Raw genomic sequence first — 17,730 nt, 5'->3', positions numbered from 1 at the left:
GCAGTGGTTAGAGTGCAGTACTGCAGGCTACTTCTGCTGACTGCATCCCAACTAGGCCTGAAATAAGGTTCCCATTTGTTTTGGGCTGTGGGTTAGTACATGATGAAATGTGAGTAAATATAACATGATACAACCTGAGCACTTTCCAAACTTTCTGTAACAATAGGGGAGTTAAAAAGTGTTGGAGCCTGTACTTGATAAATTCGAAGGCTTCAAATGCTGTTCTGTAGTCACACATTCCAAATTCCCGTCTAAGAGTTAACAAATTCTACCTATATATTCAGAGTAATACACAATTAGAAACACACGGACATGGGATGGGACAATACATTTGGTAACTAGAAATATTAAACACTCTTTCCTGAATCCACCCTCTTCCCAAATCTGCTTTCTTCGTAGTGCAATTTCCCCCCCCCCAAGAAATGAGGGGAAAGAGCCAGAGCGAGAGGGAAAAAAAGGAGTAGCAGAAAGCTATCCTTTAAATCCTTAGGCAGGCGTTCTATTGAAGAGTCCCACCTGGTCAAGGGAGAATGTAACCATTCTATGTAATTAGTTAAAATAAATAAAAAAATATTTTATTTTTTGCCATTCACATTTTATTCTGCTCCTCCTTTTGCGTCCTTTCTTTAATGATTCTATCCCACTATTTCCTTGCTATTAGTGTAAACTCTTGTCCCACAGCGAATTGTCCTGAGCTTGTCGATGAGAAAAGTCGGCAGTTGGAATCCCTAGAACAAGTCTCCTGCCTGAGCAGGGGGTTGGACTAGATGACCTTCAAGGTCCCTTCCAACTCTGTTACAGTTTACTGTGGCGAGATGGCTGTGGCAAGCTGGTCATGGCGCCGCGGACTTCGCAATATCACAAACGGATCCAACACGTTTCGACGAAAAAATGTGAAGTACGCGTACACTGCCAATCCCGGCCCTTGCGGCGGTGTCTGTGGACCACTTTCCATTCCATTTTCTGCCCGATTCTTTCCTCCAACGCGTCTAACAGGCATCTTGTAGAACTTAAAAAGAGTTTGGATGGGTCGCGACTGGGGATCCTAAAGCAAGCGAGCGAGCCAGAGAGAAGGGGAAAGCGGGCTTCGGCGTGTGCGCTGCGTGGTTAAGAGTAGAGGCGTGCATTCCCTTCAACACGCTTCTACACGTCGGAGTTGGAGGCTTCGCCCAGTTTCTTTTCCGTGCAACTGGCCCTCTATCCTCAGCCTCCGGGGGAAGGCTCGCCGTTCTTGCGGGCGCCGGTACCTCCTGCAACCCGACCGCCTCCGGCCTGATCGAGCCCTGGAGCCGCCCCTGTTCGGGCGGAAGCTCCTCCCCGATTTACCCGCGTGGCTGAAGATGGCGTCTCCCATGGCGAGTCAAGCTGGGGCCGTAATCCGAGATTTGCCTTTGCTCAGAGCCACCCTGCTCAGGCGCAATCCGGTGAGTGCGCCCGCCCCTCGCGGCGAAGCTTCGGCCTCTTGTAGCGAGGCGTCTTCGGGTGGCAGAAGTTGGTGGGGAAGGGGGGCAGCCCGATCCGTCCCGGGCTGCCTCCCAGCGCCCGTCAACTTCGTAGGCTGCTCGGGGCTAGATCGAGGGTGTTTGATATTTCTTTCACCTCTCAGTTCATTCTCCAGAACTCAACACGTGGACCTGTCTCAACCCTCTTCAGTTCTTCCAGCTGCTCTGCTAAACAAATTATTCCCTCACCACTGTCAAACTATTCACTAAGGCTGCATTAGTCTTCTCATGGTTCCTATCACCCATTTCCTCCCACTTGTGACTGCAGGACTGTAACTTTGTTGCTTGTATCCTTACGATGTATATTGATATTGATTGTTTCCTGATTGCTTATTTGTACCCTATGATTATCACTAAGTGTTGTACCTTATGCTTCTCGACGAATGTCTTTTTATGTAAACAGAGCATAGGCTCCAAAGATAAGTTCCTTGTGTGTCCAATCACACTTGGCCAATAAAGAATTCTATTCTATTCTATTCTATTCTATTCTATTCTATTCTATTCTATAGGTAGGATCTGATGTTTTTTGGCCAGGGCTAAAGATTCAGCCTTCACCTTAATCAACGCACTAGACTAGTGCTTTCCCAATAAAAAAAGAATTAAAAGGGTGAAGAAAGGCAATGGGCTTGATCAAATGTCACTTTGGAAAGATTTTGAGTACATTTTATTTATTTTTTTTTGCTGGGGAAGCAACTCCATGAATTACAGTGAAGGGAATCCTTATTCTTACTCAGGTGTGGATCTCAACAATTTCATGATCTCTATCCCTCTCCCCCCCTGTCATATTGACTCCTGGCCAGTGCCTGGGCTAGTCCCTGCAGCTTTTTTGGCAAAATTTTAGAAGTGGTTTGCTATTGTTTGCTTCCTAGGGCTGAGACAGAGCGAGTGGCCAAAGGTCATCCAGCTGGCTTTGTGAAGAAACAGGGACTAGAGTCCTGCTCTTCAGATTTCTTGCCTGATGCTTTAACTATCAAACTGGCTCTCCTCCTATTTCATAGCATATGTTATTATACTCTTGCTTCCCCCCAATATATTGCTGCTTTTCAAGGAAGCGGGGCCTCTCTTCTTGATGCAGGTTTTGCTCCAAGGGGGAAACTGGTTATTGAAAATCTTAAGCCTCGGCTTTTCTGATTTTCCCCTGAACAAGCTTGAAGGTGGGTCAAAGAGCAGTTACTTCCTCTCTGCTTGTTTCTTTATTTATGGTAAGTGGTAGTCGCCCAACAGAGCTGGTTACAAGAATACAGGTAGTCTTCATTTACTAACCTTAATTGGGGCCAACAACTCTATTGCTAAGTAGCATGGACCTAAAGTGAGAAGTCATGTGACTTCCACCCTCTGGAGCGAACTCCCCATGGAGATTCGTACCCTCACCACCCTCCAGGCCTTCCGCATAGCCCTTAAAACCTGGCTACTCCGACAGGCCTGGGGCTAAAGATTCGCTATCTCGAATGGTATGATTGTTGTGCTTTTTAACTATGTATAGTTTTGTGTTCTTGTTAAACTGTTTGTATTCCCCCCCCTTCCCTTTTTGAGTTGTGAGCCGCCCTGAGTCCCCTTAAGGAAAAGGGCGGCATACAAATGAAATAAAACTCTAAACTCTAAACTCTAAACCTGAGTCACATCAGTTTGTCAGTTCTGATTGCATTAATAAACTATTCTCCAATGCACATGATGGTAGAACAAGAAGCAATGGGTGGAAACTAATCAAGGAAAGAAGCAACCTAGAGCTAAGGATAGATTTTCTGACAGAACAATCAGTGGAACAACTTCCCTCCCGAAGTTGTAAATGCTCCAACACTGGAGGTTTTTAAGAAGATGTTGGATAACCATTTGTCTAAAGTGGTGTAGGGTTTTCTGCCTAAGCAGGGGGTTGGACTAGAAGACTTCCAAGGTCCCTTCCAACTCTCTTATTCTATTCTGTTCTATTAAGCATGATGTCACATAACCACGACTTACCAAGCTACCTATTGACTTAACTGTGGGAAGCTGTTCATGAAGTTTGCAAACCATGACTGCAGGATACTGCACCATTCGCCAAACACAATCACGTGATTCTGGGAATGCTATGACAGCTACAACTTTGAGGATTGGTTATAAGTTGCCTTTTTCCGTGCTCTCATAACTTTGAATGGTCATTGAACAAGTGATTGATAAATGAGGACTATCTTGTAGTCAGTATTAACAGTTTCCATAGACAATTACTTGGTTAGAACTGGTTAATATTTCTTAATTCAATTGTTGGCTGAAGGGGAATATCTAAATGAATACAGCAGCGATGGGTAACCTTTTTGGTTGTCGCGTGCCAGAAGCATGTGCGTGCCTGCACCAAGAATGAATGCACCTGCAAAAAAACCCATGCGCCCTGCTCCATGCATGCGCCTCACTCCTCCTCACACATTTTTGGCTTCCAGGTTGGTGGAGGAGGCCTTCCATGCCCAAAATGGGGTGTACGAGGGGGCCTCGTGTGCCACCCTCCACACCCTGTTTTGGGCCTAGAAGGCCTCCTGCACAAGGTCCCAAATGGCAATGCGAGCGCCTTCTTGCATTTGGCCTACCCACTGCACATGCGCATGTGCATCCCCTGCATGCGCCCCACCCTCTACGCATGCGTGGAAGAGTCCTGAAGATCAGCTGGCTGGTGGAAGGCGCGCGCATGCGTGGTGGAGCTGGGCTGGGGCGATGGCTGGTGTGCCCGCAGAGAAGGCTCTGTGCACCACCATACAGGTTCGCAATCTCGGGAATAGAGGAAGTGATACTTCCAGGCAGGAGTAATGGAGTCAAAGCAAGGAGTTGGCCCCATTGCAAATGGAGGTCAAAGCTGTGTGTGAAACTCCACAGATGCTGCTTGAATTGCTGCTTGGTTTGATCAGGAAGGGTGCTTGTGAACATCAGAGGGAAAGAGAACCAGCAATAGTGCTTAGTACTACTTTGGAGGAAGTGGTTCCCATCTCTCAGGAGCCTGCCTGCTGTTACTGTTGACATCAGTTGCTTTGCTGTGTCAACAGAGAATAGCACAATGGAGACATTGCAAATCTACTTGCTTTCGGACACAGAACAAACCCTCTGGAAATGCTCAGGAAGTATTGTTACTTATTAAGAGCTGTGAACACCTGGACTTTTACCTAGGCCTTTCTCAAATGTGAGGCGACCCCTTTTTTATCCTACTTGTCATTACGTTTTACTCAATTTATTGAAATTTGTTTTGATTGTTGAGAGTTCGGTGGTATTTACATTTCTAATAAATAGTTCTTGCTATTCAAAGCCTATCTTAATATTGAACATTAAAATCTAGCCCTTGTTTGAAAACTTCCAGATGAAGGTAACCTCTGAGTTTTGGAGATAGGTTGATACATCGCAAACATTGTAGTAGGTTGGCTTTTTTTAGATGTTCAAAGTGCACAGGCTCAGCAATCTTTATTATTACCTTGTAAATCAACTTTTACTGGGTGGAAGGCCGCTCTGGGAAAAACTAGTGGGTGGAGTCAGGACAACGTAAATGTAATCATCTCTTGGCTTTAAATAAAATTTAACAAACAAATTGATGTAGCCACCCAACTCACACATACCGTGGCTTACAGTATTTAAAAATCTAATGCGTAATGAAACCTCATAAAAAAACTCCAGCCCTCCCACGGTGGCAGCAATAGCACAATCAAATCAGTCATTTGATCAGTTCCATCTCATCCGTGGTCACTAGGCCCACTGATAAAACCAGAGTTTGTGGGGGCTTTTGGAAATGCAACAGGATGGGGGATAACTATACCTCCAGGGCAATGCTGGAATCATTATTTTCCAATATTTCATATTTTAATTGTCAACCAGTTTAATATTTTTTCATTTATATATATATATATATATATATATATATATATATATATATATATATATATATATATATATATATATATATATATATATATATATATATATATATATACATACACATGCTTACATGCATACATGCATACATGCATATGCATATACACATACACATACACATACACATATACATACATACACACACACACACATATACATATACATATACATATACATATACATATACATATACATATACATATACATATACATATACATATACATATACATATACATATACATATACATATACATATACATATACATATACATATACATATACATATACATATATATATATATATATATATATATATATATATATATATACTACATCCAGTCTTTTTGGAGTTGTTTGGGATTACACTGAATGACACCTGCCTTTTCCAGGATTTTTCCTAGAATGATGACGTGTGCATGCAGAGCTGAATTATTGTAGGGAATGATACATGAAGGGGTATAATTAACATTCCCAAAACCTGAGCTTTGGAAGGCGGAGTTGTTAGGGTGCAGTACTGCAGGCCACTTCAGCTGAAGTATCTTGCTAGGTGACCTTGGTTACTAGGTGACCTTGGGCCAGTCACTCTGATTCAGCCCAACCACCTCACAAGACTCTTGTTATGGGGAAAATAGGAGGAGGGAGATTAGATAGGTTTGTTGTTTTGAATTAATAAAATTAATAAAGGCAAATAAAAATTAAATAAATTAACTATGCCAACACCTCTTGTAATCCAGGGCATGCTTTTCTCCATGAGAGCAGAGTAGGAGAGAAATAGGGTCATTTGCTTCCCTCCCAGTTTTCTTGATGGCTAGTCTCTCAGTAGCATTCATAGCGTAGATTTAGAGAATGGTTTTCTTTTGCCATTGAGAGCTGCAACCAGGCTTTGGGGTTGCTCACCTGTGTTATAAATCAACTAGTTCAGGGGTGTCACACTGAAAGCCCACGAGCCGGATCTGGCCCAGGGGTGCTTTGATCTGGCCCACGGGGCCACCCTGGAAACAGTGAAAGACCAACTTGCGGTGCCTCTGCCAGTGAAAATGGAGCCTGGGGAAGCTGTGGGGGGCCCATTCGGCTCCTTCAATAGCAATAGCAATAGCAATAGCAGTAGACTTATATACCGCTTCATAGGGCTTTCAGCCCTCTCTAAGCGGTTTACAGAGAGTCAGCATATTGCCCCCAACAATCTGGGTCCTCATTTTACCCACCTCGGAAGGATGGAAGGCTGAGTCAACCCTGAGCCGGTGAGATTTGAACCGCTGAACTGCTGATCTAGCAGTAGCCTGCAGTGCTGCATTTAACCACTGCGCCACCTTGGCTCAGCTGCAACAGCCTCCCTTTTCCCTGGCAGGGGGCTGCTGTCGCAGTGATGTCGAGCTGGCCATGCCCCCCCCCCGGGTCAAACACAACCCTGATGCGGCCCTCAGTGAAATTGATTTCGACACCCCTGGACTAGTTGTAGATCCTGAAGATTGAAAGCTCCAGTGGCAACAAAATTTCCCCTTATTTTCTTGTGCTTCTCACAGTAGGCATGCTTTGATTTTTTAACCTTTGATGAAAAGTCACCTGCTTTAGCCCCACTATCGACTTGCTACCTCCTTCAGTTTTATTGCTAACTGCCTACATGGTTTTTACTGTTAACCTCTTCTCTCTACAATTTCAATTTCGCTGGCAAAAGCTTTTTCCTCTTCAACTCTTCCGATACAACATGCTTTATATATAGTGTTTTCTCTGTAAACTAGATGCTAGTGAATACAAGATACAAGGCAACTGTCAAGTGTAAGTTGGCGTGTTTGAGGTTTTAAATACCAGTTGCGACAAAACAAAAATACAGTATGTAGGTGTGTTGAACATAATCTTGATTTAAACCGCCAGAAGAAAGCCATGAATTTTTAATTAAAACAGGAACAAAACAAAAATACTTGAAAAACACCCAACCTGTTTTTTTCAGCTGCAGATTTAAAGAAAGAATACTTCAGTAGAATATTATTCAATCAATGAAATGATTAGTACTTTTAAAATTGGAAAGCATTAGGCTTTAGCTGTAGATTGAAAAATAAAAGATTAAACAGGAATGCCTTAACAACTTCACTATTTTAAATCTCCTTTTTTTTAAGGGCCTTGATTTAGTTCTTTTTCAGGGTGCATTTTAGCATAAATTATATACAGGTAGTCCTTGACTTATGACCATAATTGAGACCAGAATTTCTGTTGTTAAGCAAAGTGGTGGTTAAGTGAGTCATGACCATTTTATGACCTTTTTGCCATGGCCATTAAGTGAATCATTGCAGTTGTTCATTAAGTGAATCATTGCAGTTGTTAAGTGAATCATGCAGTCTTTAAGGGAATCTGGGCTTTTCCATTGACTTTGCTTGCCAGAACCCGACTGGGAAAGTTGTACATCATGAGTACATGAGCCCAGGACTACAATTAATCCTCGGTTTACAGTGGTAATTGGGACCAGAGTTTCTGTCACTAAGTGATACGGTTCTACAGCAGGATGTCATGTGACTGCATTGCTTAGTGATGACAATCCTGGCAGTCCCTGTTGTCAATGTTAAGGTAGAATGTCAGGTCATTAAACGAGTCTCCGGTTGTTTGCAAGCAGGGTGGTAAGTGGCTACTGCCAGGCAGGGGAACTTTTCTGGGTGAGTAGCAAGGCATAATATGAGCCTGGCAGGACCAAGGGTAGCTGCGGCCAGGTGGGTATTTGGCAAATAACCTACGGAAATCATGTTAATTCGCGAAGATTTCTTGACCTGCTCCTGAGTTGCCACAGGCAGGGGGTTGGGAATCGCGCCTCACAGCTGCACTGAGGAATTCACACCTCAGTCAAAACCACACAGCCTAGTCTGCTGAAGTCAAGGCCATCTCCACGGAGACCTGCAATGGCTGGAGGGAGTGATTTCTACGACCTGCGAAATAGCTTCCTTGGGGAATGTGATTGATGACAAACCCTGGGAGGAGGGGGAAACAGGGTCAGAGGCAAGGCACAAATAGGGTGAACCTAGAGCTGGCTTCACCTAGGTTGTGCCGATACGGTGCTCCTAATAAACAACTGGATTTCTCTTGCTAAATGGCTTGAGACTCTTAATTTTATTAGGGCATTGGTCGGAACCCTTACAAATGACTTGTGGCCTTCCTTGCCAGCTTCCCCTCTTGACTTTGCTTGTAGGAAGTTGGCAGGGAAGATTTCAAATGGCAATTATGTGACTGTGAGATCCTGCAACTTTTGTAAATGTGAGCCAGTTGACAAGTACCCTGATCACAATCTTGTGTTCACAGGTTACTGGGATGGCTGGAACTTCAAAGTCCAGTCATAAGAAACCCTTGTTTAGCACCCTAATAACTTTGAAGGTTGCAAAATGAGTGGTCATTAAAAGAGGATTACCTGTATGCATTGGTTTTAGAAAATCCCAGTTCTGTTCAGAATTGCAGAGGAGGGGTACTTTATACATTTTGCGCTGTGGCCCCTTTATTTCCTTTAGAAATTGTAGCCATCTCCTTGCTGTCATGTCCCCCGCGCCCCAGCAGTTTTGCATCCAATGAGATAGTAAAAGGCTCGTAAGAAAAAAATGTTTGTAATGTTGGTGGGGTGAATGCAATTGATGTTTGAAAAGCAAATGTTAATGGGCAGCAATTAATTTGGATAGTACTGCGGGTTTGTTTTTTTAATTAAAGAAAATATATTGCCGTACTTCTGGTGTGCAAAATGTTCTCTCCCTGGGCCGTTCTGTGCATACAGTCAGCATTGACTGTATGTGTTCATCTGGACACAGAATTGAAGCACATGCATCCCAGAAGAGTGGAAGACAAAGTGCAAAGCCATATGTAGCGGTGTGTGGAAGTAGCAGCAGCAGTTTAGTAGAAGAAAAGACTCTGGGAAGGTTGGGGAACAGCTGGGTGGGCTCTTCAGGTAAGGCAGCAGTGTCTGTTGGGAAGGAAAGTGCTGGGAATATTGGGATAGAGTAGATGGTTGTTTGGGAGAAACGGTCACAGGTGCAGGGAGTGAAAGAAGCTGTAGATCGTTCTGATATTCAGCATACCTGCATCCAGGTGTGACAACCGCATCTACAAGAAAAGGATCTTTTGCAGCATGGTGGGCAGGTTGGGGCATAGTCTGTGCTGAAGTGAAGGAGCAAAAAGGATGAGGTTCCACCAGATTTTTCTCAAATCAAATGTGTCAGGTTTCAATTCAGCTGGCCTGTTCTGGTTGGATATCCAACTGCTATTAAAAGAGAATTTGATAACAAGACTAATTATTTGTGTATTAAAGTTTCTTTACCATGTGGAATGGGAAAAAGGAATGATTACCTTTAAGATTAGTTGTTCTGTTTGCTTCACCTAACTAAAACAAATGAAACAGAAGAGCCGAGGTGGCACAGTGGTTAGGGTGCAGTACTGCAGGCCACTTCAGCTGACTGTTATCTGCAGTTCAGCGGTTCTAATCTCACCGGCTCAAGGTTGACTCAGCCTTCCATCCTTCCGAGGTGGGTGAAATGAGGACCCAGACTGTGGGGGCGATATGCTGACTCTGTAAACCGCTTAGAGAGGGCTGAAAGCCCTATGAAGCGGTATATAAGTCTAACTGCTATTGCTATTGCTATATTGGTACTAATACCCCCTGTGGGGAGGTAAATGAGTAATGAATGTCCTGTCTCTGTTTTGGGAGATTGTATATGAGGGCTATGTGACACAGGAAGGCCAGGTACTTTGGGATGATCAATATGTTGGCTAAAAGTATAAAAGACTGTAAACAACTGCCCTTCGGGGTTCAGATTTTGCTTGACCAATCGCTACTGAACCTTTGCGCAAATAAACCTCTCCCTCTGACAAAGAGCTGGTCTTGTCTCATTTTCTGCTACACTATTGTGTTTTGTATTCGAAACATTTTCTAGTTTGACATTCCACAGTTCTCACTGATAAACCCAAGAGTGATTTGATACAAATCCCATGTATACAGACAATATAAAAGGATGCCGTGATTCCGTGAAACTGGTCCCTTTTTAAAAAGCAATTTATGAGTAAACATCTCGGCTGATGTAATTGTCCAACTTTGTCCCAGTCAGTTTTGGTTTCACTTTACAAATTACAGCTGGGTTGTCCTTAATGAACCAGTGAATGTTTGAATTGTTTAACCCACAAATTAATAGCTACAGTATACGTAATGGCTTTTTAACTATATGTCATTTAATTAGTTTCGAATAATAGTTTCTGAAATCTTCCATAAACAGTTTTAAAACAAATGTATCGCAGATTTCTAGTTATAAAAATGGGTTTGAACAAATGCCCTTATTTGTTTTTTTTTCTACCAGTTAATTAGAACAAAATTAACATTCATGTTAAATTAACTACAATATTAATATTGTTTTCAAAGGAGCATAAAACTAATATGTAATAGTTTTATGGTGGCTATTATTTGTGATTAGTATTTTATGTTGAGAAAGTGGTGGCCTTTCAGCTCTGACGGTCCTTGGATGAAACCGATTATCTGGATCCCTTTCAGTCGGGATTCAGGCCTGGCTACAGCACAGAAACTGCTTTGGTCGCACTGATCGATGATCTCTGGAGAGCCAGGGACGGAGGTCATGCCTCTGTCGTAGTGCTTCTTGACCTCTCAGCGGCCTTCGATACCATCGACCATGGTATCCTTCTGCGGCGGTTACGGGAGGTGGGGGTGGGAGGCACCGTTCTTCGGTGGTTCTCCTCCTACCTCTCGGACAGGTCGCAGTCGATGTTGGTTGGGGGGCAGAAGTCGACCCCTAGGCCCCTGAAATACGGGGTGCCGCAGGGTTCGGTCCTGTCCCCCCTCCTGTTTAACATCTACATGAAGCCGTTGGGCGAGATCATTCGGCGGCACGGGATAAAATATCACCAGTATGCGGACGATACCCAGTTGTATCTGTCCGCCCCGTGCCAACTCAGTGAAGCGGTTGATGTGATGTGTCAGTGCCTGGAGGCTGTTAGGGTCTGGATGGGGGTAAACAAGCTTGCACTCAATCCTGACAAGACCGAGTGGCTTGTGTGTTTCCCTCCCAAAAATTGGCTAAATATTCCATCGCTCAGGCTGGGGGGTGAAATTCTATGCCCCTCAGACAGGATTCGCAATTTGGGAGTCCTCCTGGATCCACAGCTGATCTTAGAACATCATTTGTCGGCTGTGACCAGGGGGGCATTTGCCCAGGTTCACCTGGTGCACCAATTGCGTCCCTACCTGAATCGGGAGGCACTCGCAACAGTCACTCATGCCCTTGTGACCTCAAGACTGGACTACTGCAATGCGCTCTACATGGGGCAGCCCTTGAAGAGCATTCAGAGACTTCAGCTCGTCCAGAATGCAGCCGCGCAAGCGATTGTGGGTGCACCTCGGTACACCCACGTTACACCTATCCTCCACGAGCTGCACTGGCTACCTATTGGTCTCCGGATACACTTCAAGGTGCTAGTCGTCACTTATAAAGCTCTTCATGGTATTGGACCTGGGTACTTGAGAGACCACCTGCTGCCAATTACCTCCCAAAGGCCCATTAGATCCCACAGATTAGGCCTCCTCCAGATTCCATCTACTGGCCAATGTCACCTGGCTACTACCTGGAGGAGGGCCTTCTCTGTGGCTGCTCTGGCCCTTTGGAACGAACTCCCCGTGGAGATTCGGACCCTCACCTCCCTCCAGGCTTTCTGTAAAGCCCTTAAAACCTGGCTGTGCCGGCAGGCCTGGGGTTGACAAGTTCCCTTCCCCCCCTCGAATTGTGTGACTGTTGATTGTCTTTTAAATTCTCTTTGTATTTCGTTTGTTGTATTACCTTCTTGTTTTTACCCCCCCCCCCCCTTGGGTTTGTTAGCCGCCCTGAGTCCCTCAGGGAATAGGGCGGCATATAAATGCAATAAACCTTCAACCTTCAACCTTATGTGCAAGTTTCCCTCCCTGGTCAGTTCCTCCTTCCATTTCAATTTTTAAGTTTAGTAATTTTTTACAGCTGAAGAAACTAGTTTTCAATTAAAATGGGATATTAAGTGTTTTAGTAGAGGAAATATGATCCCCACTATACCAATACATTAATTAAATATTATGATAGGAATCAGCATGCTAATTTTTTGAGTTATTGTAAAGCCTAGCTTTATTACAGGTTATACAAGATCTTAACAGGGTGAAATGAATCTCAGTCAATCCAGCCCTGTGTGCATTGTGAGATGATAATGAGATTTGAGTAAGAAAGAAATAGGAGTGATTCAATCCCACACTGGGCAAGGTAGCAATCTTAACAAATGTGAAAGGGCTGGAGAAAAAATAGACAAATAGAACTACATGTGGGAGAATAAACATACATATACACACAATAAAAAACACAATCTAGAATGCTTGCCAAGTTACCCTGTTGACCAGGCAGGTTATTGCAGTGTTATATATCAGTCAGGGCTGCCACACTAATATGGAACTTGTGATATGGAAAAATGGAAAATCAATTTATTTTCCTTCTTCTTCTCCTTTTCCTTCTCCTTCTCCTCCTCCTCCTCCTCCATCTATGTATGTATGTATGTGTGTGTGTATGTATGTATGTATGTATGTATGTATGTATGTATGTATCTATCTATCTATCTATCTATCTATCTATCTATCTATCTATCTATCTATCTATCTATCTATTTATCATCATCATCTATCTAAAAAAGGCTGTATGTATGTATGTATGTATGTATGTATGTATGTATGTATGTATGTATGTATGTATGTTCCAGCATAACTCTGGAGCGCCTCGAGCAATTTCAACAAACTTGCTACACAGATGACTTTCCTTCTAGAAACAAATACTAGAGGGGGGAAGTAAGACACCCCTGGTGTGTGTGTGTATGTGTGTGTGTGCATGCATGTGTGTGTGTCTGTGTGTTCCAGCATAACTCTGGAACACCTGGCCCGTTAAGGAGAGTGAGTGCTGTGTCCTAGAGCAACAATTGTTTGTGATGTCAGTTCCTTTGCAGCTTCCTCTGGAAAGCCCGCCATGACGTTTGTTCTCCAGTGGACCAATGGAATTGGGGCAAAATGCCAGGATCGTAGACAGGGTGGGAAAGAAGAGCACATGGAAGGGGGAAGGGAGAGGGCAGGAATGATGGGCATAGGAGTAGGGGGAAGAAAGGCCCCTCTCAATGGCTCCCTGCAAGGCAAAACCTTCGACGTCTATAAATATCAGGGCAACGCCAGGTTATCAGCTAGTACTATAATAAAAGGGGACAATACACTATATGGTGTCTTAACTTGGGATGAGCACCTTTCTTCTATTCAGTTTTTAATTTATATGGCACTTGCCAATTTCAGTGCTTGGAGTACGGGGAAGAAAATTTGAATACCGGTACTTTACTTCTTACTGTTCTTACACTACTGTTAGGCACTGTCATTCCAAGTGTAAATAGGATTGCAACACAAATACAGGTAGTGTTTGACTTACAACTCTTCATTTAGGGACTATTTGAAGTTACAACAGTGTGATAAAAAATGACTTAAGACTGATAGTTGGCACTTATGACTGTTGCAGCATCCGTGTGGTCACATGATCAAATTTAGGCCCTTAGTGAATGCCATGGATTTGGGATGGTTGCAGTGTCTCAGGGTCATGTATTGTCATTCGTGACCTTCCCAGGAGGTTTCTGACAAGCAAAGTCAATAAGGAAACTGATTTTACTTAATGAACATGTGCACATGTGCTTCAGTTAATGACCATGACAATCAAGTTCATAAAAGTTGCAAAGAATTCACTTAATCACCATCAATGGAAGTTCCAAAAGCAGTGAGCCAATATTTGATGGGCTGCCACAAGGAAGATTGGGGGGGGGGGGGGTGTCAATCTATGCTCCAAATCACCTGAAGGCAGGATAAGAAATAATGGATGGAAACTAATAAGAGAGAGAACCAACCTGGAAATAAGGGGGGATTTTCCTAACAGAGCAATTAATAAGTGGAGTGAGTTGCCTCTAGAAATTGTGTGTGCTCCAATGCTGGAGATTTTTAAGAAAAGATTGAACAACTGTTTGTCTGAAATGGTATAGCTTTCCTGTTTGATTAGGGGGCTGGACTAGTAGACCTCCAAGGTCCCTTCCAACTTTATTACTCTGTTCTGTTCCATTCCTGATTGTAATTGTACATCAAGGACCATATATAATTTATTAATGCTGAATTTTATCTTAGTAAAATATTCTAAAACCTTTTCACATTTTTATTGTTCTAGCAAGCTAGTTAGGCGTGCACTCTATGCATAAGGCTACTATTATTATTGCAAAATACTGATCTGAGCAGAAATGCTACATTTTTATTATTAACATGGCAGGGTTAAACATAGTTTTAGTCTGATGCGTGTTTATGTGGAATTATATCCTATTGGGTTTAATAAAGCTTATTTGCAAATCAGTGTATGGCAGTCTTGGCTGAAAATTAAGCGCTTGTGTTTAGGAATCAGAATATTGGTAGGAATTATATATGTTTAAGTAACACATTAAATCTATTTAGACTGTTAGCCTAAACTCACCAGAGTCTCTGAAATCAATAGAGCTGCTGTGTATGTTAACTGAGAACAATGTGAAATCTTAAAATGTTCTTTCTCATTAAATGACATATCTATATTTGTTTACAGATGATCATATAGGTATATTTGGCACAGCATTTAATTTCCGGAATGGAGTTAACTACTGCTGTTTGCTAATGAAAAATAAAATATTTTACTCTGATCTTTAAAAAATGAAGTCCTATGCATCCTGAATAATTGAATAAATGGAACACTGTAATTTGGGGCAAACTTATAACTCAGACATTGTTTACATGATAATTTTTGAGGATTAAAATATAAATATGCATGTACAGTAAAGGCAGCTGTCATGGTAACATTAATGCCCCTATTTAGAATGTTTTCTGAAAGCAAAAAGCAAGCCAATGCTAGGATTGAAATATTTGCAAAATTTACATTATATGTGTACTTTACTTCAAATACTAGAGTTGCATTGAAGTGTTGGAATAAAGAGAATGGCAGAATGTAACCTCCAAATTAATTAATTAGTTAAAGTAGTCTAGTTATTCTGCTAAAGTTGTAATTATTTTTCAAAAGTTGCTGGGTAGGGGAAGGAGAAAGAAAGAAAAAGCTTTAAAATGCATTTCTTTTGTTCCACAAATGTTCTAAAACTTATTTTAAAAAGAGCATATGGAATGTTAAAATGTATTGATAAAATATTTCAATTAATGCAGTGTTTATTAAAAAATTCTTCACAACTGTATCACATAATATTAAATTGTGTAGGTTGTTTATCTTATAAACCTTGCTGCCATTATATAAATTCATGGCTTTTCAAACTTTGTGGTGCCATAATACCTTAAAATGTAAAATGAATTGTGTGATTTCCCTACCTGAATAAAACTAGTGATTTATTTACCGTTAGGTTTGGGTACAGAACCAGTCTATAAATTTAACACATTTATATTATTGTTATCTATTCACAACAATGTGAAGTCACAACTGCCAGTTCTTCAGCTGGTGTTGGCTTTCATACACATTGAGTTCTTCCCAAGAACTTAGGGAATGTAATATAATGTCATAATGTAATGAATTTCTAAATGCTGTCTAATTATGGTATGACACCCAGTGTGCCTGTAACCAGTTACAGGCACACTGTAACCCATAACCAGTTTATGCCATAATTGTTGATTTTCAGTCTTGATATTTTGTGATCTTCTCCAATTCTTTGCTTCTAGTCTATTATGTTTTGGTATTGCCACATCAATTACCCTCACTTTTTTCTTTTCAATTACAGTTATATCTGGTGTGTTATGCGCCAAGACTTAACAGTCTGCATTAGGAAATTCCTTAATATTTTAACTTGATCTTTTAGTAGTAGCTATCATTAATACTAATATAGTATTAGTATAATCATAGTCTAATTCTTGATTTCTAGCACTGGGTGTAGGAGTGGAGAAATATAGCTGTCAGAGCATAAGTAATGCCCTGTTGGCTTGAACCCCTATTCCATCTAATCTATTAGACAGGGGTGTCAAACTCAAGTCCTGGGGCCCGGGGCCCGGATTATGCCCGCTGGGTGCTTAGGTCTGGCCCATTTGTCACCCTGGAAACAGCGAAGGGGTGGCCTGCGGTACCTTTGCCAGCCAAAATGGAGCTCGGGGGAGGGGGGTGTTGCTGGCAGAGGGTTGCAGTAGGCCATCATAGTCGAAAATGAAGCTTGGGAGCCCGTTTCACTGTCAGAGTGCTTGGCCCGTTTCACTGTCAGAGCTTGGCTCTGACACAAGTGATGTTGAGTTGGCTATGCCCACTCCGGGCTCCCAAGGTCAAAGACAACTGTGATGTTGCTCTCAATGAAATTGAGTTTGACACCCCTATATTAGACTGTTTTCATAATGGCCAACTAATTGGCTAAAAAAGCCCACTAGTTTCCTAGTAGCTGGTTTCTGAGGCAGTGAACCTGCAATCTAGGTTAGTAATCCCTATCCTCATGTATTCCATGAATTGGTCTAACCTCTTCCCTTCCCTTTCCTCCCCTTCTCTTTTTGCCCTGCCCTGCCCTGCCCTCTCCTCCTTTCTTTTTTTGAAGCCAGACAAGATGGTAGCCAGCATCTCATGGTAGCAAAATCCAACTTCAATTGCATATTATGTAAAAGAAATTCCTATTGTCTTTCCTGATTCTTCCAAGATTCAGTTTTATTGAGTGATCTCTAGTGCTAATATTTTCAGAAGGGCTAGACATGTTTTCATTATCTATTTTATCCACTCCATGCATAATCAGGTGCCCTCTCATTTGCCTCCTTTTTGACCTAAAACGTCCTCAATATCACAATCTTTGCTCATAGAGAAGCTGCTCCAATCCCTTGATCCATTTTAGTTGCTCTCATCTGTATTTTCTCTAGTTCCTCTTTATTTGTTTCACCAGCTTCATTTCTTAGCCTTCTTGAGGTTTGCAGCTTTGAAAATCCAGTAGAGTTTTAGATGTATATGACTGTTCCTGTAGACTTTTGCATTTAACATGTGAAAGTAGGGCATGGAGGGAACAAATATAGTTGCTCCATTATATGAAACGGATAAATATATACAACCATGCTCTACCTCCATATGCTTGCACAATGAGAATCGATAATAGGGTATATAACAGAGCGATGGTTGCTGCAAACAGTAACTTGGGAGAGGCAGTGATCCTTTGTGTCTTCAATAGGGTTTCTATGGTATCTCTTTGATCAGCGGGAGAAACAAAATACTGGAATAGATGTTCCTTTGATCCAGCAGAGTTCTTTTATGGAATTCTTTTCTAAAAATCTTCTTGGGTAATGTAAGAAAGTGATGATAAACTTTATCAGAATAACAGAATAGC

The 17,730-nt window shown here is 42.2% G+C and overlaps 1 protein-coding gene across 1 annotated transcript in view; it reads left to right on the top strand.

Moving 5' to 3' along the window:
• Positions 1 to 1,314: 1,314 nt before the first annotated feature.
• Positions 1,315 to 17,730, top strand: part of SUCLG2 (succinate-CoA ligase GDP-forming subunit beta) — a 234,057-nt gene continuing 217,641 nt past the window's right edge. Inside the window, exon 1 of the mRNA XM_087708854.1 lies at positions 1,315 to 1,424. Within this exon, the coding sequence (XP_087564980.1) occupies positions 1,341 to 1,424 (84 nt within the window). The 5' untranslated portion in view covers positions 1,315 to 1,340. The remainder of the gene's footprint in view (positions 1,425 to 17,730) is intronic.

The sequence above is a fragment of the Thamnophis sirtalis genome, unplaced genomic scaffold (assembly GCF_051295495.1).
Source record: "Thamnophis sirtalis isolate CommonGarterSnake01/CBP01778 unplaced genomic scaffold, rThaSir2_p1.2 scaffold_3, whole genome shotgun sequence".
In the NCBI taxonomy this organism is placed as follows: domain Eukaryota; kingdom Metazoa; phylum Chordata; class Lepidosauria; order Squamata; family Natricidae; genus Thamnophis; species Thamnophis sirtalis.
This window is presented reverse-complemented; position numbering and strand designations above follow the sequence as displayed.